We start from the raw sequence: 22,972 nt of genomic DNA, 5'->3' as shown, positions 1-22,972 counted from the left end.
TTTGTGACTGATTCATTACCCAACAAATAATTCAGTGATGGCCTCCTAGTACTTTTATCCATTTCCAATATTTTACATTTCTTTACATTAAATTTCATTTCCCACGTCCGGCTCCAATCAAGTATCCTATCCAAATCCTCCAGCAGCATTTTACAATCCTCCTCAACCTCTACCTTCCTCAAGATCTTTACATCATCAGCAAACAGACTTGCATAACTATTCACTCCATCTACCATATCATTTACGTAAATCAGGAAAATTACAGGCGCCAACACCGAGCCTTGGGGGACTCCACTGTTACTTCCCTCCTTCCAGACATCCTATCCTTTATTACTGTCCTCATTTGTCTGTCTCTCAAAAAGTCTCTCATCCATTCCAGAAGTTTCCCCTTCAGTCCTCCTATATATTCTAGTTTCTACATTAGTCTCTTATGAGGTACCTTGTCAAAGGCCTTCTCTAAGTCTAAGTACACACAATCCACCCAACCATCTCTCTCCTGCACCACGTCAATCGCTCGAGTAAAAGCTGAACAAGTTAGAAACACATGACCTTCCACTTCTGAATCCAAACTGACATTCAGCCAAAATATTCATCTCTTCTAGATATTTTATCAGTCTGTCTTTCAGGATTCTCTCGCACAATTTTGCGACCATGCTGGTTTGAGACACTGGTTCTTCCCTATTTCCTCCCTTATAAATTGGTACCACATTTGCCCTCTTCCATTCTTGTGGCACTTTCCCATCTTCCAGAGAACACACGATTAAATTGTGAATTTTATCCGCCAGTTGTTCTCTGCATTCCTTCAGTACCCAATTAGAAATTCCATCAGGTCCTGGGGCTTTCCTTACATCTTGAGTTTCCAGTAATTTATACACTTCCTGTACCTCCACTTTTATATCTTTTATCACTGGTACATTTCTAATCACTCCCTCCCCTTCCACAAACTCTTTTTCATTAGTGAAAACCGATTGGAAACATTTGTTCATTATTTCAGCTTGCACTGCTGCATCTTTATAGACCTCTCCTTTTACTTTCAGTTTGGTGATTCCTTCCTTTTGTTTCAGTTTACCATTTACAAATCTATAAAACAGTTTGGGTTCATCCTTGCATTTGTCTATTATACCTTTTTCAAAATTCCTTTCTTCTTCTCTATGTATTCTTCTGTATTCATTTCTAATTCTTTTATATTCTTCCTTTGTTCTGTTATTACCTCTCTTTCTCCAATTGTTCCATGTCTTATCTCTCTCTTTTTTTGCTATCATACACCTTCTATTAAACCACTCCTTTTTCCTGTTTTCTTTCCCTCTTACTCTTGGTACAAATTTTTCCACTCCCAAATTATGGAGGTCTAGAAAGATATCCCACTTCCTCTGTATCTCTCTTGTTTCTCTGAATTTTCTCCAATCTGCATTTTCCAAAAAGTTTCTCAATCCTGTAAAATTCGCTTTCCTAAAGTTGTATCTTCCCTGTCTATGGAGCTCGTCTCTTGGCTCGACGTTCCCTGTTATCATCTGGAACTCAATGATCATATGATCACTTTTTCCTAAAGGACAGAGATATTTCATTGATTCTATTACATCGGGTTCTTTGGTAAACAGTAAATCTAACCTTGCTGGTGTGTTCTCACCTCGAAACCGTGTCTCTTCTTTGACCCATTGCGTCATCACATTATTCTATCTATCTATCTATCTATTGCCAGACACCTCAATCCCGTTTGGGGTGGCCACAAACAAATCGCCTCCAAGTTGCCCTGTCCCCCACCATCTCACTGCCCTGCTCCCAACTCACACCCCCCTCTCTCATATACCTCTCCACCCAATCCCTCCATCTCATCCTCGGCTTCCCCCTCCCTCTTCCCCCCTCCACCTCACTCACATACACTCTCTTCGTCAGTCTTTCACCCTCCATCCTCTCCACATGGCCAGACCACCTCAGTGTGTTCCTCATAACGCTTCCTATCACATCCACACCACAACGCTCCTTTATATCCTCATTCGTCAGCCTGTCTCTCCATGTGACTCCACAGGCTCCTCTTAAATAACTCACATTATTCATTATTATATTTAATAACATAGTGCCCCACGAATCTTCGCTACCTCCTGAGTCCCATTCCTCCCAGTTCATCTCATTACAGATAAAATCACCCACCAAACATAGAGGATGGAAGTAATGCAAGTATAAGTGGCTGGGGAATGGCTGGGAGAAGGAGGGAGGTGAGAAGACAGGAAGAAATCAGTAGGATAGAAATTGTGGAAGCAATGAAGAAAGTTAAAATGAGGAAAGCCCCAGGAACTGATGGAGTGTGTGGTGAAATGCTGAAGCATGGGGGAGAGATAGTAGTAGAATGGATGTGGAAGATGTGTAGACTGGCCTGGGAGGAAGGTAGAATCCCGGAGGATTAGAAGTCAGGAATAATTATTCCCTTGTACAAAGGAAAAGGGGAAAAAGAAGTGTGTGGTAATCATAGGGGCATTTGTCTTCTTAGTATAATAGGAAAAGTGTACGGTAGGATACTTATTGACAGAGCTAGAGAAAGAACAGAGAAATTAGTTGGAGGAGAACAGGGAGGCTTTAGGAAGGGAAGAGGTTGTGTAGATCAAATATTCATTCTTAGATCTTTAGTGGAAAAGTTTCTAGAGAAGGGAAAGAAGTTGTATGCAGCTTTCATGGATTTGGAGAAAGCATATGACAGGGTGGATAGACAAGGATTGTAGAAAGTGTTAAGAATATATGGAGTAGATGGGAAGTTGTTGAATGCTGTGAAGAGTATGTACGATGGTGCGAAGGTTGCAGTGCGTGTGGATGGTGAACTAAGTGAATTTTTCTCTCTGGAGGTTGGGTTGAAACAGGGATGTGTCATGTCTCCATGGTTGTTCAATCTGTTCATGGAAGGGGTAATAAAAGAGGTACAAGATAGGGTAGTGGATGTTGGAGTGGCCCTGGTGAGAGAGGATAGTGTTTGGAAACTCCCTGTACTGTTGTTTGCAGATGATACCGTGTTGTTGAGTGAAGATGAAGGGGAGCTGCAAGGCTTGGTGGATGAGTTTGGGAGAGTGTGTAAGAAACGGAATCTAAAGGTGAATGTAGGGATGAGTAAAGTGATGGTCTTTGAGAGAGGTGAAGTCAGTGAATGTACAGCGAGGTTGGATGGTGAGGAAATGGAAAATGTGAGTACGTTTAAGTTCTTGGGTAGTGTGATGAGTAAGGATGGAGGTTTGGAGGGTGAAGTGCTTGAAAGGGTACAGCAGGGAAGAAGAGTTGCTGGTTCTTTGAAAGCAGTGATAAGAAACAGGGAAGTGAGCATGGAAGTGAAAAAGTTACTACATGACAGTATTGTGATACCAACTCTAACGTATGGAAGTGAAGCTTGGACATTGTTGGAAGGACACAAGTCAAGAGTGACAGCAGTGGAAATGAGTTATTTAAGAGAAGCCTGTGGAGTCACATGGAGAGACAGGCTGACGAATGAGGATATAAAGGAGCGTTGTGGTGTGGATGTGGATGTGATAGGAAGTGTTTTGAGGAACACACTGAGGTGGTTTGGCCATGTGGAGAGGATGGAGGGTGAAAGACTGACGAAGAGAGTGTAAGTGAGTGAGGTGGAGGGGGGAAGAGGGAGGGGGAAGCCGAGGATGAGATGGAGGGATGGGGTGGAGAGGTATATGAGAGAGGGGGGTGTGAGTTGGGAGCAGGGCAGTGAAATGGCAGGGGATAGGACGACGTGGAGGCGATTTGTTTGTGGCCACCCCAAACGGGATTGAAGCGTCTGGCAATAGATAGATAGATAGAGTTATGATACTCCCACACAAAGCTATACAATGATGTACGTTATCTTCATATGGCTGCCGAAGATACAGCTGCAATAAAAATTACACAATCATTTTCCTGCAAAAATCATTTACCTGCATTGTCTAGTGTTGTGTCAAAGTCGGATGGTGTGAGGAGGGAGAACTGTAGCAGGGTTTCAAAGCAAGTCTTGGCAAATTCCTCTCTTAACTTGAAGCCTTCACACTCTGTAAGAATAGAAATTTGATAAGAAGTAATAAAAGATTCCATTTATTTACTGTACAACATTTTAAGTACTGTAATGCAAAGCATTACTGTTTTCAAGATTCTGTATAGAAGAACTTCTAGAGTAAGTCCTGACCCTACAATTTATTTTAACCTTAGTCGTCTGCAATTAAGAGCTGTTTTTATAAGTACCCCATCCCCAGTTTGGAACTGTTATACCGTTGCCCCTCATTATATGAGTGGGATGCATTTAGGAAAACTTATTGTTAACTGAAATGCCATACACATAAAGTTACAGCTTAGACATGACAGGTGGCCAACCAAAGTTACTCCTATGTGACTGCCCAACCTCATCAAAATCCCAAACCATACTATCTGATGTCCATAACTACCTAAATATTGCCACTATAAACCACAACAAATAGATTACTGAATATAAAAGATGGCAGAATCATACACACCAAGTTCAGCTCCTGCCAGATGATCATGTTTGGACAACTTGCTGCTTTTATATCACTCAATTTTTGTCACCTCAGAGCTCGCAAAATGTTACAGTAATTTCATTCAGATTTGTAAGGCACACATCATAATGAGGATAACTATCAGTAAAGGTAGCTGCACTTCAAACTCGGGTGATGTACAGGTAATCTCTGTGTACATGGTGGGATATTGTAGTGTGCTATTGCCACAAAGAAGAAAGGTACGGCATGGTGGGATGAAGAGGTTGGGAGAGCTGTGGAGGAAAAGAGGAAGAAGTGGCTAGAGTGGTTACAGGACAAGGGTTCAATTGAAATAAGAACTGAATATACTAACAGCAAGAAGCACGCAGAGACTAGAGAAAAAAGAAGAAAGTAAATGATGATCTAAGAAGAGAAATTAATGCAAATTACTCTGAAAATGGGATGTTATTCTGGAAAGAGGTGCGGAAATGTAGAAGTGACAGCGGAAAGAAATGTGAAAGCGTGAACAATGTAAGTGGTAGATTATAAACCCATGGGGATGAAGTAAGGTCCAGATGGAAAGATTTTTTTGATGGCCTGAAGAATGGGAATAGAGAGAGCAGAGCCACTGTAAACATGATTGGTTCTGAGGATGCACAGAGAAGGAATGTAGTGCCAGGAAACATGACACTCACACAGGTGAAGAATGCTGTGAAGCAGCTGAAAAATGGGAAAGCAGCTGGGGTTGATGACATGTATGCAGAGATGATTAAGTGTAGTGGAGAGAGTGGACTGAAGTGCTTCGTGGAGATATGTCAGAAGGCATGGATGAGTGAAACTGTGCCAGCAGAGTGGAAAAAGGCTGTGACTGGAACCATGCAAAAAAATAAAGGTGAGCGAAATGAGTGCAGAAATAGTAGTGGCATAAGCTTATTGAGTGTGGTAGGGAAGGTATATAGAACAATTATTACTGAGAAAGTAAGAGAGATATCAGAAGTCCTAGTGAGTGATGAACAGGGTGGCTTTAGGAGTGGCAGAGGATGTGTGGATCAAATATTTGCAGTAAGACAGATAGTGCAGAAGGCTTGTGAGAAGGACTATAAGGTGTTCATGGCAATTATGGATCTGGAAAATGCATACGACAAAGTAGACAGAGAAGAACTGTGAAAGGTTCTGTGCACGTACAGTGTAGATGATAAGCTGCTAGGTGCCATCACGTTTTTATGATGGTACTGAAGCATGTGTAAGGGTAAATGAGCATCCAAGTGAATGGTTAACGATTGGTGTGGGCATGCGACAAGGTTGTGTGATGTCCCTAACGGTTGTTATATGTATATATATATATATATATATATTGTGTATATGGGTAGTGTGATGAGTAAGGATGGAACTTTGGGGGATGAAGTGCATGAAAGGATACAGCAGGGAAGGAAGGTTGTTGGGTCACTGAAAGCAGTGATGAGAAATAGGGAGGTGAGTATGGAAGTTAAGAAGTCACTGCATGATAATATTGTGATCCCTACCCTGACGTATGGAAGGGAGGCATAGACCTTGCAAGAGGGGAACAAGTCAAGAGTGACAGCAGTGGAAATGAGTTACTTGAGAGGAGCATGTGGAGTGCCACTGAGGAACAGGCTGACAAATGAAGAAGTGAAGGAACGATGTGGGGTGGATGTGCAAGTGGTTGAGAAGATCAGGAGAAATACACTGAGGTGGTTTGGACATGTGGAGAGAATGGAGAATGAAAGACTGACTAAGAGGGTGTATGTAGGTGAGGTGGAGGGAAAGAGAGGGAGGGGTAGACCGAGGATGAGGTGGAGGGATGGAGTTGCGAGGTATATGAGGGAGGAGGGGGTGAGTTGGGGGGAGGGTAGTCAAATGGTGGGTGACAGAGCAACTTGGAGGTGTTTTGTCTGCGGCCACCCTTTGTGGGATTAGGGCGTCGGCCTATAGATAGATAGATAGATAGATATATATATATATATATATATATATATATACATAAGATGAGGTGATGAGAGAAGTAAAAACATAAGTAATGGAGAGAGGGATGGCACTGGTAATGAATGGTGATGGATGGAATAAATCAAATTTGTTGTATGCTGATGATGCAATACTACACTATGCGTGATCAAAGTGCGCGAATTGCATAGTACACGAGTGACTAAACATCATAACCATAAAACTTTGAAGGCACGAGTTTAGTCCACAATATGTATTTACCTAATTGTATTTACATAATTATGATACACAGGAAATGAGCTACACTCGTGGGGTACCGTCTCTGTTTCACCATAAGTCAAATGTAGCTTTAACCCTTACACCGCGGGCATGTTTCCCAATGTTTTGCGTCTCCTGCGGGGTTATTCGGGCTCCGACAGACTCTCAAAAAAATATTTGCCAAAAATCAGTTATTAGTCCTAGAATATTAAAATTATATATGCATATGGCACATACCTTCAGCTTTCTCCTGGGATGTTTGTTGAGCCTTCGTTGATTACCGTAGGACTTGTGGAGACCTCTAAAGTTGGGTAACGAAGTCTCCAGTTTACACTTCCCGACAACCCGTAATACGATTACCGCAGCCAGATATTAACACTATAAACACTACTCTATGATTATGAAATAGTTTGGGATCCATACTCCAAATAAAAACCACTGTGAAAGCAATGAAAATTACGAGCGCGTATGACCTTCCCACTTGCGCTAGTTCGCTGTCGGTATTCTGTCATTTTTCATTCATTCATTGCCAGACGCCATGTATCCCAAACGGGGTGGCCAAGGGCTTAGAGTTAATTGTTTTACAGGGAGGGGCACTAATTCTCCACCAACCCCACTCGACACGTAGGGAGAACGTTATGCCAACAGCATCTGGTGTTCCCAGGCAGTCACCCATCCAAGTAATAACCAGACCCAATGTTGCTTAAAAAAACCCTCACACTTTATATTTCTATTACTATATAACACTTATATATCTCTACAGTCTTTATCCATAAGTTTCCTTCAGTAGTATTAGTTTATTGTCACTGTAGGGATTCAATTTCTTTCAGTAAAATACGTAGCATTCACTTTCTCGTCCTGTATACTAGCACTGAGAGTGAATGTCACTTTCACCTTCACTCTCATAACTCATAGTATTCAGACATGCTAGAGTGAAACTTTCACTTTCATTACTCCTAGGGTATATACTCGTATTCTTATAATACTACTCATTTACATTTCTATTTACATTCTCTATTTTATTTACGTTATTTACATTTCTATTTTATTTACACTGTGTTATGCACTGTCACTTGAAGTAACTTATAAAACTATTTTCCACTGTTCACGTATATTTACATTCATTACTTTCACTTGCTGTTTACACATTATTTACACATTATTTACAATTCCACTTGCACTGTTTTACTCAATAGAAAGATCGTAGTCACTCTTTTATCAATTGTCAGCCCTTTACCTCTTTCCACACGAGGTTTAGTAGGGGGTAAAGGTCACAGGGCCCTTTGCATGGGGGTGAAAAGTCCCTGAAGTCAGCAAGAGCAAACAGACGTACCTCCACACTGGAAGATGAGAGTGAGCTGATAAGGGTGGGCCGGGTTGGTGGCCTACCTAGGGAAATGCATTACTGCCAATGTTAGCCTCTTGACAGAGCTAATATATAGCAGTGATATGATTGGTAGGAAATCTAGACAATACATTATAAATTAGGTAGTCCAGGTGAATGTATACTTAGGCTTCTCCCTTCCCTCCTTATATGTATATTTATTACGAAAACAGATTATACGGCATATTTCAAGGGGAAATAAACAGCAAAAATTAGCGAACGAGTGCACGTGAGGTGTTGTCAGGTGATAATTAGCCAATTCCAGGTGTATGGCACTCTCACTTACCTTATTTCTTTCTTGTATATATTATTTGGTATAAGAATAGGGCATAGGGCTTATTTCAATGGATGAAATCAGTGAAAAATTCCAGGGAAGATTTACTTAGCGTAGCACGGCCGGGCAGGCGAGAGGAGAGGGTAATGGAGGGGGGGGGTAGGGAGGGGAGTCAAGAACAGGGAGAAATGGCTAAATTGTCAACAATGGATGGGAGTACAGATGAGATTAGGAGTGCTGACTAGTGCTGGACATTGGCAGTACTGATAGATGATACAAGCCACCACTTGGAAGCCCGGGTGAATTCAAAATAACACAGAATCACAAAAGCGACGCCCCGCGGTATGATCCCTTGCTCCCAAGCGTCACAAAAGTGACGCCCCGTGGTTAAGTGGTTAAACTCGTTTAAGTTTTTAGACTGGACGATCTCTTTGTCCAGACTATTCCACAGGTCTATACATCTATAAGGAAAACTATATTTCTTGATATCCTTCAAGCAGCTTGGTTTCTTGAGTTTCATTCCGTGCCCCCTTGTTACTCTCTTATCCCATACAAACAGATCTTCTTTGTCAATTTTATCTACTCCCACCATGGTCCTCAACACTGCAATTATGTCTCCTCTCTTTCTTCTATGGAAGGCAAATCCAGCTTTTCCAGCCTCTCACTGTACGACAGATCTGCCAGACTGGGGACCATTTTGGTTGCTGTTCTTTGTATTCTCTCAATCTTGTTTATATCTTTCTTTTTGTGTGAGGACCACACTACTGCTGCATATTCTAACCTGGGGCGAATCATGGCCACTATCAATTTTTTCATCATCTCCTCATCCATATAATGAAAAACTGTTCTTATATTAGTCAAGAGTTTATACGTCTCTCTAACTGCCTTGGTAATGTGTTTTTCACGTGACAAACCAATGATGACCTCTTGGTACCTTTAACCATTTCCAATAGTTTACATTTCTTTGCATTGAATTTCATTTCCCTCATCCGGCTCCAATCATGTATCCTATCCAGATCCTCCTGCAGCATTTTACAATCCTTCTCAACCTCTACCTTCCTCATGATCTTTGCATCATCAGCAAACAGACTTGCATAACTATTCACTCCATCTACCATATCATTTACATAAATCAGGAACATTACTGGCGCCAACACCGAACTTTGAGGGACTCCACTTGTTACTTCCCTCCATCCAGACATCCTATCCTTTATTACTGTCCTCATTTGTCTGTCTCTCAAAAAGTCTCTCATCCATTCCAGGAGGTTCCTCTTCAGTCCTCCTATAAGCTCTAGTTTCCACATTAGTCTCTTATGGGGTACCTTGTCAAAGGCCTTCTCCAAATCAAACTACACACAATCCACCCAACCATCTCTCTCCTGTAGCACATCAATCGCTCTTGAGTAAAAACTCAACAAGTTGGAAACACATGACCTTCCACTTCTGAATCCAAACTGACTATCAGCCAAAATATTCATCTCTTCCAGATATTTTATCCATCCATCTTTCAGAATTTTTTCACACAATTTTGCGACCATGCTGGTTAGGGACATTGGTCTATAATTCAGGGGTTCTTCCCTGTTTCCTCCCTTATAAACTGGTACCACATTTGCCCTCTTCCATTCATGAGGCAGTTTCCCATCTTCCAGAGAACACACAATTAAACTGTGAATCTTATCCGCTAGTTGTTTTCTGCATTCCTTCAGTACCCAATTAGAGATTCCATCTGATCCTGGGGCTTTCCTTACATCTTGAGTTTCCAGTAATTTATACACTTCCTGTTCTTCCACTTTTATATATTTCATCACTACATTTCTAGTCACTCCCTCCCCTTCCACAAACTCACTTTCATTAGTGAAAACTGACTGGAAACGTTTGTTCATTATTTCTGCTTGCATTGCCACATCTTTATATACCTCTCCTTCTACTTTCAGTTTGGTGATTCCTTCCTTTTGTTTCAGTTTGCCATTGGCAAATCTATAAAACAGTCTGGGTTCATCCTTACATTTGTCTATTATACCTTTTTCAAAATTCATTTCTTCCTCTCTACGTATTCTTGTGTAATCATTTCTAGTTCTTTTATATTCTTCCTTTGTTCTGTTGTTACCTCTCTTTCTCCAATTGTTCCACACCGTATCTCTCTCTCTTTTTCCTATCATACACCTTCTATTAAACCACTCCTTTTTCCTGTTTTCTTTCCCCCTTACTCTTGGCACAAATTTTTCCACTCCCAAATTATAGAAGCCCAGAAAAATGTCCCACTTCCTCTGTATCTCTCTTGTTTCTCTGAATTTTCTCCAATCTGACATTTTCGAAAAATTTTCTCAGTCCTGTAAAGTTTGCCTTGCTGAAGTTGTATCTTCCTTTCCTATAAAGTTCATCTCTTTGCTCCACGTTACCTGTTATCATCTGGAACTCAATGACCACATGATCACTTTTTCCAACAGGACACAGATATTCCAAGGATTCTATTACATCGGGTTCTTTGGCAAACAGTAGGTCTAGTCTTGCTGGTGTGTCCTCACCTCGGAACCATGTCTCTTCTTTGACCCATTGTGTCATCACATTGTTCATTGTTATATTTAATAATGTAGTGCCCCATGAATCTTTGTTGCCTCCTGAGTCCCATTCCTCCCAGTTCACCTTTTTACAATTGAAGTCACCCATTAAAATTGAATTGTTACTTTTCTCAATCATTTTCTGTAAATAGCTAGCCATGTCTGACAAGATTTCCTGGTATTCATCATCACTCCATGCTCTTGTCTTAGGGGAACATACACTACTGCCAAATCTCACTTGCTATTCTCTTCAGTTTCTAATTTCATATTTATCACTTCAGCCCTGCCTTCTCCCATTTCCACGGTACGTATCTACATTTATGTTGTTCTTCACTGGTATCATCACTCCTCCTCCCGTTTTGTTTTTTCTGTCTCTTCTCCAAAATTTGTAGTTACCATCTCTTATAGGAACATCAATATCTTCTCTTAATTTGGTCTCTACAAAGCACATAACATCAGGTTCTTGCACCCACAAAAAATCATTGATTTCTGGCCTTGCCGACAATAAACCATCAACATTAGTATATGCCACCTTCTAATTCTTTTTTATGTTTTTTATACCCTCTTTTCTCCTTCTCTCCACCAGTACCACTTCCTTAATTTCTGATCTATGACTCTCCAATAAAACACTGTCTTCTCTTCCTCCGTTCTCTGTTCGTTTTTTACCTTAGCTTCCTGTACTAATTCCTTTACCTTAGCTCTTTCTTCCTCATTTGCATCTCTCCTTATCTAAACATTTTTAAACCCTTCCTTGTCTGATAATATCCATGTTCTACTGATAATTTCATTTACTGTTGCTTGGGACTTAAACTTTATCTTCAATGGCCTTGCCCCTCCTTCCTCTTACTTTCCTAACCTAAACTTCGTGTTTTCCTCCATGACTAGTGATATTATTTCTTTAACCTTCCACAGTTCTTCTCTTTCTCTTTCTGATCTTATTGTCATACGTTTTTCTTTAACTCCTGAAATTATTATACATTTTTCCTTATCTGCTACATCTCTAACTAAAGATTCTCTACTAACTAAAGATTCTCTACTTCTCAGCACGCTAACCACTTCCCTCTCCACTTTTTCCTTACTTTGTTGTTTTGTAATCTCTTTCAAATTTACATTTCCTTCTTCCTGAATTTTCTTCCACCCCTTATGTCGATCCTTGATTTCTTTAATGTGCTCATCTTGCATCCTTGATTTGGATTCATACTCATCTTGTTTGTTTTTCATCCTGTCCCTTTCTTCTCCTAACCTCTTATTCCCCCTCTTAAGCTGTTTTATTTCATTAGAGGCTGATTCATTGCTAACTTTTAATTCGGTAACTTCTCTTTTTTGTTCGTCACTGCATGTAAGAATTTTTTCCAGTGTATTCCTTAAACTTTTGATCTCGTTATCCTGCTCAATGGTCCATTCCTGTAACTCTTTAATTACTGCCCATACGTTTTTTATCTCCTAGACATTCCTCTCCGCTGTTTTCTCTACACCTGCTATTCTTGTTTGGTTCAACTTAATACTTCCATTTCCCATATCTTCTTCACAGAAGCCCTCGAATTCTCTCTCGCCACTTGTAAACATTGCACCGTCCGCCATGATTCAACCATATGGAGACTATTTTCACTATATCTTGTTCTTTTTGTGAGCGAAACCGCGGCTTTTTTTACTATTGTCCGATGGGACCACCACTCACGCACTCATTAACATGTTCACAAATAGGTTGGGCTTCTTTTCGTCGATGATTTTGCGATTATTTATCCACGAACCAGGAAGAGCTCCGTCTCTGTCAGCGACCTGTGTGTGTGTGTAAGGCAGAGGCAAGGAGTGGCCAAAAAGTGCTATTTTCCCTTACTACGCAACCCCCCCTCCCAGCACAACGTGCCCATTGTAACTTAGAGGCTCATGGAGAAGGTGCTCAAGAGAAGTCTACAGTAAGATGTCACCAAATAATGACTTTGATAATAACATTTTTGGCAATAATGGTAAGTCAGAATAGATACCCAGTTTCTATAATAATGTTTGGATTCACTTGAATAACGGTTATTTCGTGAATGCCAAGCTATTATACCGCAAATACGTTCATAACAGGATGAGGAATGAAACAGACAGACAAGAGGGGATGAAGGATATTGCCAAAAATGTGAGCAGTAGCAAGGAGGATCGCCACATCCCCTGACTCGCCCGCCGCTGTCCCCTCCACCACCACTGCCTCACCTTACTCACCAGCTGCCTCCCCCCTCCACCTCCACAGCCCCATCTGACTCTCCCACCTGCTTCACCTGGCATACCTGCAACCCCCACCATAATGAATGTTGCTGCTATTCTGGAAGAAATATAACATTCGACAAGCAATAAATTTCTTCGTCAATCCAGGAATAATACAACACTGGCAACTGTTGAACACGTGTGGTGCGGCCAGGGCAGCAAGGGAACTCTAAGTGTGTTGCTCCGCCTCGGAACCCCTGCTATTTAAGTCCATCAGGCATGTCGTCTACTGTTTTTAAGGTAACTGACCATATTTTTGTTATGTTAGGTGTATCTGTAGTATATGTCTTACAAATTTTCCCTTTATTATATCTCTGAGGTTAAAAAATATCAAGGTTTGTGGGGTGCCACCCATATGTTATTTTTCCCATGAGATTATCTATTCACAGTACGCGAAATCACAGTACGCGAGGTTGTGGACCACCCAGCCAATCACGCACTGTGCAAGCATACTGTACTTGCAAATTTCAGATAAGACCTTAGTAGACTAATGCAGAGTTTTGCTGATGTCTGTGTGCGTCGTGCCTTCAGAGTAAATGTAGGAAAGAGTAAAGTGATGTTTATTGAGAGAGTTGGTAGCTCCCAGTGTGATATTATAGTGAATGAAGAGAGATTGAAATTGGTGAGAGAGTTCAAATACCTTGGTACCATGATGAAAAAGAGAGGAAAATGTGAAAAAGAAGTGGAAAGTAGAGTGACACAAGGAAGAAAGGTAGCTGGTGCTATGAAGGCCTTGATAAGAAACAGAGGCTTCAGTGTTGCTGCTGCACGAGGCTTACATGAAGGAGTGTTAGTGCCCACTTTAACATATGGATATAAGACTATGGTGTGGCATGAAAATGAAATGTCAAGAGTGACAGCAGTGGAGATGGGATTGCTGAGGAATGTACGTGGAGTACAGAGAGTGGCTAGGATACAAAACCATGTGATTCATGAAAGGCGTGGAGTAAGGAAGTCTGTGGACACCGGAATCGAAGAGAATGTACTGAGATGGTATGGTCATATGGAGAGAATGGATAACAATAGAGTGGTGAAAAAGGTGTATCTGAGCGAACTTGAAGAAGGGAGAAGGTGAGGTTGGCCAAGAAGACGGTGGAGAGACATGGTGGATAAGTGTGTGAGGAAGAGCGGCATGGAAGTTGGTGAGGCTAGGGGACTGACAAGAGATCAAGCAACATGGAAGAAAATTATGAGAAGACATGCAAGATCAGGGATTTGGCACCCCTTTTTAATGTGATAGTGTCTGGATTGACTCTACAAGATACGTTTATGTGAAGCTACAGAATGTGGTAAATGTTTTTGGCGTATCAGGTAAAGCCAAGATTCCGGGGGCTTGAATGATGAGTGAACGGAAGTGTGGTCCATTGGATTAGGCAAACTTGGGCTGTCTGGACATTGCTATTCTTCACTCTGCCCTAGGGTGGGAAAGGAGGCCCGGATGATGATGATAATGATGATGATGCCATTTCCATCCAGCTTCCGTACAGTGATCAATTGTTCAATGGTTCACACATTCAATTTTTGTCACTTTAAAGCTCACAAAATATAAACTGTCATTCGGAAATGTAATGTACACACCACAGCAAGCAAAATTATGATACGATCTGACTCAATGTCATGTAATGATGGTTTTGATGGTGGGTTACTCCTGCTCTGTTCCTGCTCAGTAATTTCAGGGGACATTGTAGTTTTATATTACTGTTCATACATATTGCTCAATTTCTGTCATTCCAGAGCTAAAATTATATTAACTGTCACTGACAGATGCAATGCACAAACCTCAGATAACAATACTGTACCCAGTGGCTTCTGTGCTGATCATAATTTTTTTCCACCATAGTGACTATTTAAGCTGGAAGGGTCCAATTTATATGCAAGACCAAGGTGTTAAATATTGGCAACTATTAAAGTATAATACAGGCAAACTTCCATTAGAAATCAGGCTATGTGCATAACAACCAACTGGTTAATGAATGAGTGTAAACTGGGGGTAGGGGGGTTTTTCAAGAATACTCCCCCAGTATCCCTACTTGTCGTAAAAGGCGACTAAAAGGGTTGGCGGAGGGTTAGTGCCCCTCCCCGGAAAACAACTAACTAAAAAAACAAACAACAAGCCTCGGACAAGGACTGACCAAACGATGACAACCCAGGACCGGACAAAGGACTTGGTAATGGCTACGTGGAATGTAAGAGGAGCGAATGATGAGGTGAACGAGAGAGAGATTGTCCAGGTGCTTGAGGGTGCAAAAGTGGATGTTTGTGAAATGACTGAAACAAAATGGAGAGGAGAAAGTGTGAGAGAATGGGAGTATGGATGGGGTATATGTGCAGGAGTAGGTGAGAATGAGAGGGCAAAGGAAGGAGTATGTATAGTTGTGAGTAAAAGATGGAAGAAGAGCATAAGACAGTATGGATCAGTTGGGTCAAGGATTGTGTGGGTAAAGTGAAAGTTGGAATATAAATGTGGGCGATTGTGTGTGTGTATGCGCCAACGCAAGATCGTACTAGCAGAGTGAGAGAAGAGTTCTGGACAAATGTGGAAGTGTGCATGGAAAAGTTTGGGAGGAATGAGAGAATGTTTTTGATCAGTGATATGAATGGTAAAGTTGGTAATGTGAAGGTGGATGGAATAGTTGGTGAGTGGGGTGTGCCTGCTGCGATAGATGAGAATGGGAGTGCGTTAGTGGACATTTGTGCTGGGAGGGGGTTGGTGATAGCCAATACCCTCTTCAGGCATAAAATGATCCACAGGTATACATGGCGAGTGATGAGAAGGGTGGGTGGTGAACTGAATGAAAGGAAGGCAATGACTGATTATGTGTGTGTGGATGAAAGGATGCGAAGATGTGTAATGGATGCAAGAGCTTATAGAGGTTGGGGGAGTGGACTTTCTGACCACTACTTGGTGGTGGCTAGAATTAGGATCCAAGTAAGATGGAGGAATAAAAGAAGGGAAAGACGAGAGGAAGGAGTAGTTGCAAAGAAAGTGGAAAGGTTACAGGAGGATGAGAAAAAGGCAGAGTATAAGAGAGAAATGGAGGAACGATTGGGCAAATATGAATTGGAGTAGATGGGGGACGTGAAAGGTGTGTGCAGGATATTTACTGAAGAAATATGTGCAGCATGTGATGTGGTGTGTGGAAGGAAGAGAAGACGGAGGGGGGTGCAAGGAACAGCATGGTGGACTGAAGAGGTGAGACAGGCTGTGGCACAAAAGAAGAAAGCATACAATGAATGGATGAGAAATAGGGGCGTGGAAGAAGTTGAGAGGTGGAAGAGAGAGTTATATGTAGAAAGAAAGAGAGAGGTGAAAAGATTAGTAAGAGAGAGTAAGAAGAAAGTGGATGAGGAATTTGGAAGAAATTTGAGTGTAAAGTGGAGGGACTGTAAGAAAATGTTCTGGAAAGAGGTGGAGAGTAAGACAGGGTGGAAGTGAGGTTAGGAGGGGAGTGAAAGATAAAAATGGTAGATTACTAGTGGAGAAGAGAGAAAAAGTGAGCAGATGGAGAGAACACTTTAAGGAATTGTTGAACATAGAGGATGGATGTAATGCGAGTATAAGTGGCTGGGGAATGGCTGGGAGAAGGAGGGAGGTGAGAAGACAGGAAGAAATCAGTAGGATAGAAGTTGTGGAAGCAATGAAGAAAGTTAAATTGGGGAAAGCCCCAGGAATTGATGAAGTCTGTGGTGAAATGCTGAAGCATAGGGGAGAGATAGTAGTAGAATGGATGTGGAAGATGTGCAGATTGGCCTGGGAGGAAGGTAGAGTCCCGGAGGATTGGAAGTCAGGTATAATTATTTCCTTGTACAAAGGAAAAGGGGAAAAAGAAGTGTGTGGTAATCATAGGGGCATTTGTCTTCTTAGTATAATAGGAGAAGTGTAAGGCAGGATACTTATTGACAGAGTTAGAGAAAGAACAGAGGAATTAGTTGGAGAAGAACAGGGAGGCTTTAGGAAGGGAAGAGGTTGTGTAGATCAGATATTCATTCTTAGATCTTTAGTGGAAAAATTTCTAGAGAAGGGAAAGAAGTTGTATGCAGCTTTCATGGATTTGGAGAAAGCATATGACAGGGTGGATAGACAAGGATTGTGGAAAGGATTAAGAATATATGGAGTAGACGGAAAGTTGCTGAATGCTGTGAAAAGTATGTATGATGGTGCTTAGGCTGCAGTACGTGTGGATGGTGAACTAAGTGAATTTTTCTCTTTGGAGGTTGGGTTGAAACAGGGATGTGTCATGTCTCCATGGTTGTTCAATCTGTTCATGCATAGGGTAATAAAAGAGGTACAAGGTAGGGTAGTGGATGTTGAGGTGGCCCTGGTGAGAGAGGATAGTGTTTGGAAACTCCCTGTACTGTTGTTTGCAGATGATACTGTGTTGTTGAGTGAAGACGAAGGGGAGCTGCAAGGCTTGGTGGACGAGTTTGGGAGAGTGTGCAAGAAATGGAATCTAAAGGTGAATGTAGGGAAGAGTAACGTGATGGTCTTTGAGAGAGGTGAAGTCAGTGAATGTACAGCGAGGTTGGATGGTGAGGAATTGGAAAATGTGAGTACATTTCAGTACTTGGGTTGATGAGTAAGGATGGAGGTTTGGAGGGTGAAGTGCTTGAAAGGGTACACCAGGGAAGACAGGTTGCTGGTTCTTTGAAAGCAGTGATAAGAAACAGGGAAGTGAGCATGGAAGTGAAAAAGTTACTACATGACAGTATTGTGATACCAACTCTAACGTATGGAAGTGAAACTTGGACATTGTTGGAGGGACACAAGTCAAGAGTGACAGCAGTGGAAATGAGTTATTTAAGAGGAGCCTGTGGAGTCACATGGAGAGACAGGCTGATAAATGAGGATAAGGAGCGTTGTGGTGTGGATGTGGATGTGATAGGAAGTGTTATGAGGAACACACTAAGGTGGTTTGGCCATGTGGAGAGGATGGAGGGTAAAAGAATGACGAAGAGAGTGTATGTGAGTGAGGTGGAGGGGGGAAGACGGAGGGGGAGGCCGAGGATGTGATGGAGGGATGGGGTGGAGAGGTATATGAGAAATGGGGGTGTGAGTTGGGAGCAAGGCAGTGAAATGGCAGGGGACAGGACGATGTGGAGGCGATTTGTTTGTGGCCACCCCAAACGGGATTGAGGCGTCTGGCAAAAGATAAATAGATAGATATACAGTGTTCCTTGATTCTGCCAACCCAACAACCTATGCGAGAAATTCCTTCCCTATCCCCTGTATAAAATACTTTTATGAGACAAAATCACACAAAAACTGGTTGGTTAATGAATGAGTTCAAACTGGGTGGATTAAATATGGGTTAACTCAAGATATATTCCTTGATTCTGCCAACACAACAACCTAAGTAAAGAAATTCCATTCCCACTCCTGCATAAGGTACCTTTATGAGCCAAAATCACACATTGTATACTGTGCATGTGTATATATATATATATATATATATATATATATATATATATATATATATACATAAATGTATATATACATACAGCAAGCTCGCCCCCAACACATGGGTTTCGTTTCTAACGTGGCGCGTTTGGCGCGAAACCGTGTAAGTTTTAACTACTCCTTATTTTGCTCCCTAGATCTCCCAAACGTGGTCCCCCGCTGCCACCTGCCACTGGTAATCAATATGAAGCACCCCAAGTGGTCAGAAGGCCCATCCAATGTCACAACCCACAAACACAGTACTGCACAGTAAAACTCCGACACACAAACACCCAAACACAAGGCAACCTTCCGATGCCGAAACCAGTCGGCGTTGGAATGTTGCGCTGTGCCCACGCACCTGCACGTCGAAGCCTTGCTGTGCAGCACTGTACTTGCAAGCCACAACACCAAATGAACCCTCCAACTACCCAAAGTGCCTCATATTGATCACCAATGGCAGACAACAGCAAAACACCACGCCTAGGGAGTCTAGGGAGCAAAATAGTTTCTGGACCATTCGCTGTCAAGCCAGTTCACCGTCACAACAATAACAAGACAACATAGACTTTGATGGATCCCCCTGAAATATAGTTATTAAAGTATTGATTAATTAATAATAAGTATATTTATAAAAGTATTGATTAATTAATATATTTATAGAATGATGGGGAATCATACAGGGTGCAAATTGTCCTCATGGGGAATCATTCAATGTTTTGACGGGGAATTGACATGATGGCAAATTGTCTCGGAACCCACCGATCGTGTGTAATCTATAACTGGTTACAAGGCTTTATTTAATGCTTTAACTTCCTGGTGCATACCAGAAGAGTAAATATTTAACTTACAAATACAGTACTGTGGAAAAGCAGTACAGCAAATATTTAACAAACAAATAAAAATGGTAATACAGTAATCACTCTAATATCCGGACGCCCAATAACCGAACATCCCCACTACCCGGACATAATCGTCCTGGGATAAAAAAAAAAAAGATTTTTTCCCGTCCGTAATTTAAACTTACCGCACGCACCGCGGGAGAGCACTGTTTTGGCGCGTCATTCCTCCGACATCCGATAGAGCGCCTCTGCATCCTCCCCACTTTCCGCCTGTCTCTCACCGCGAGTGCATGCTCGTCGTAATGGCTGCCCACGTGATCGCTTTTGTGGTGGTGCCCTACCTGCTGCAGGGCCTCTTGCTGCTCTCGGGCCTCCTCTTAGTGTGTGTGATGATGGCCCCGCCACCTGAGAAAAGGAAGAGAGTGGTGCTGACTCTGGAGAAGAAGAGGGAGATATTGGAGAAGGAAGATGCGGGGTGGTCTTCTTCCCGCATTCTCCGCGAGTTTAACCTGGCCCGGTCTACTTTGTTCGATATCAAAAGGTCCTGAGACAAACTCATGCAGTACACGGCTGACTTCTCGTCGAGAAGCAAACGCAACGTGGAAAGGAAGGTCATGTTTACCCCCAAGTTTGCAGAAATCGACCGATCCACGTTGATTTGGTATCGACAACAACGTGCTGCTGGTGTGATGGTACATGGAACGGAGCTGAAGGCTGCTGCTGAGAAGTTCGCCAGGCTTCACAACGCCCTAGACTTCAAGGCATCCGAGGGTTGGCTCTTCGCGTTCAAGTTGCGACATGGCCTTACCAACCGTAAAGCAAATAGCAAAGCATTGGACGCTAACGAGGATGGAGTTGACGAGTTTCGGCACAAGGTGAAAGGCTTGATCGACAGGGAGGGCCTAACTCTCGGTCAAGTCTACAACGCTGACGAAACTGGCCTATTCTATCGCTCGCTGCCAACGAACACTCTAGCCGAGGAGACGGAGAAGCGTGTACCTGGCCGCAAGCTTTCCAAGGAACGGATATCTGCTTTGTGTTGTGCCAGTGCTAACGGCATGCACCGGTTTAAGCCCGTTGTTGTTGGCCGCGCAAAGCAGCCTCGGTGTCTTCGTGGGGTGATGGATGTCCTTCCTGTCGTCTGGTACCATTCTTTGAAGGCATGGTTCACAGCTGTGATCTTCAGAGACTGGTTGCGCCGTCACTTCGTCAAGGAGGTCATCCATTACCAGACGAAGACACTGGGAATCCCGCGCGACCAGGTAAAGGCCCTCCTTCTACTCGACAATGCACCTGCCCACCCGTGCGACAAGGACTTGGTTGCTGAGAATGGCCGTATTAGGTGCATGTTTCTGCCACCTAATACGACTGCTCTCATTCAACCAATGGACCAAGAAGTGATCATGGCAACGAAGCGCCTATACCGTCAGAAGTTCATGGACGAGGTGATGGTTTTTGTCGAGGACAAGGACGAGCGCAGGGAGGGACGGGACACACGAGGCAAGCAGACTTTGGAAAACCTTCGCCGCTACAACAGCAAGTCTGCACTGTACAACTGGGCTAGTGCATGGAAGGAAGTCCCTGTGAAAACTCTGGAAAATGGTCGGTCTCGTCTGCTTCTCGGAACGGATGTGGAGTACGATTTTCTAGGGTTTGACGTGGATGACTTCCATGCACGGCTACGTACGCACGGCGACGATGTAAATGTGGACAATGTTCGTGAGTGGCTGGATGATGATGAGGGCGATCCTGGGTATCAGACGTTGTCTGATATCGAGATCGCGTCTTCGGTTGCAGGTGTCAGTACCGAACTTGAAGATTCCGACACTGAAGGCGACGATGATGCGGACTCCTCTCAGCAGGACACTACTCCAGCCATCCCCAAGCTGAGCGCACTCCGGGAACATCTAGAGTTCGTCCTAGACTACCTGGAACACCCGGACTGCGACAGGGAGATGGGGCCCTTGGGACTCGTGGAGGAAGTGCTTGCTTTCAGGCAGCGCATCATCAGTCGTCAGAATCGTCGGTCATTGCGTCAATCAATCATTGACAGTTTTTTCAGGCCTGTGACCCCCGCTATCCCCAGCCCTGGCTCCACTCCGTTGCCTCCCAAAGACAGGCCCTCATGCTCCGAGCCACAGTCCAGCACATCAGCCACGGTGGAGTCACCGCTCGACGTGAGTTTGCGGCTGTCTTCAGAGTCCTCTACAGTGGGTACGCCATCACCACGACCCAGCAATGCACCCCTAGGTCGCCTGCCAGTGATACTCTCGGACTCTGACAGTGAATAAACAGCAAGAACTTCTCCACTAGACCACACGGGAATTTTGAGTGTTGTGCAGTGAAAAAAACAGTGTGTTGTGTTAAGGATTAAAAGTTGTGAGAGAAAAGACTCTATAGAAAAAAAATTTAACGTAAATAGAGTTGTTTGTTTTGGCTTTGGAAAATAATAAGAATGAGAAAAGTTAAAGTGCAACACTTAGTAAGGCACAATGGAGCATTATTTAGACAAAAGTGCACACTGTGAAGAGAACGGACTTCTGTGTGTTATTGACTTAGTTCAGTGCAAGACTTCAGGAACAGTGTACTGCAAGTGCTTCAGGAAATCGTTCTTACTGTCAGAGTCCGAGAGGAGGCGGTTATTCATTGAGGTGGCCAGGGACTTGCTGTAAGTAGCCAGATTGTTTCATACTGTACTTTTTTCCATACTATACTTACCTCATTTCACTCTTTAATATCCTTTATTGGTGTGAATAGGGTGTTAGTAGCTATGCATGTGACGTAGAAATGTGTTTTTCTGAGTTAGGCTAGGTTAGGGTTCATAAGTACCAGAATGTTTATTAATGTATGAACATACTTCTAAACCCTCATTTTATGTTTCTTTTGCATTTATTTCAGTCATTTATGTGCCTTATTGGTGTGATTTGGGTCTTAAATAGGTGCTATGCATGTCCAGAGGGAGTTGTATAGGTGTTTCTCTGAGTCAGGGTCCATAAGTACAAGTCCATAAGCTGGGGCCCAATATCCGGACAAAACCAATAACCCGACCTACCTATGGCTCTATTACATCGGATATTGGAGTGATTACTGTATTCCGACGCCTATCAGAAAACTGGTTATAAGACTTTATTTCTTGCTTGAACGTTATTTAATAATACTTTAACTTGCATATAAACTTACCAGAACAGTACTGTAAATATTTAACTTACAAATACAGCACTGAGGAAAAGCAGTACAGCGAATCACATCACGTGATCAAAACAAACCGTGCGTGCTGAGCTGATGTTCGAGGATTTGGCCTATCAAAGGCCTCTCTTGCGTAAATATATAGTTTTCGTAATGGTTCTTTAATCTTACATTATCTTATACATATCTCAGCACTAATCGTGTATAACTGCGAGCGCGTTCGGCAAGAACGTGTTCCGGGTGAGTTTGCTGTGTATATATATATACAAAGTAAACCCTTCTTATCCGCAGAATTTGCATCCGCGGATTTAAGTTTCCGTGGATAAAACTTATTTTAATATTGTACTATACACTGTAACTTAATTTGAAA

General features: G+C 42.5%; 1 protein-coding gene across 1 annotated transcript in view; it reads right to left on the bottom strand.

Moving 5' to 3' along the window:
* Positions 1-22,972, bottom strand: part of LOC145415010 (protein MON2 homolog) — a 1,148,323-nt gene that overhangs the window by 64,770 nt on the left and 1,060,581 nt on the right. Inside the window, exon 30 of the mRNA XM_080284427.1 lies at positions 3,903-4,011. Coding sequence (XP_080140553.1) covers positions 3,903-4,011 — 109 coding nt within the window. The remainder of the gene's footprint in view (positions 1-3,902; positions 4,012-22,972) is intronic.

This window comes from Coenobita brevimanus, chromosome 101 (assembly GCF_032717465.1).
Source record: "Coenobita brevimanus isolate Jiangsu-jjx chromosome 101, ASM3271746v2, whole genome shotgun sequence".
Lineage (NCBI taxonomy): Eukaryota > Metazoa > Arthropoda > Malacostraca > Decapoda > Coenobitidae > Coenobita > Coenobita brevimanus.
The sequence above is the reverse complement of the archived record's forward strand: the minus strand, read 5'-3'. Positions and strand labels throughout refer to the sequence as shown.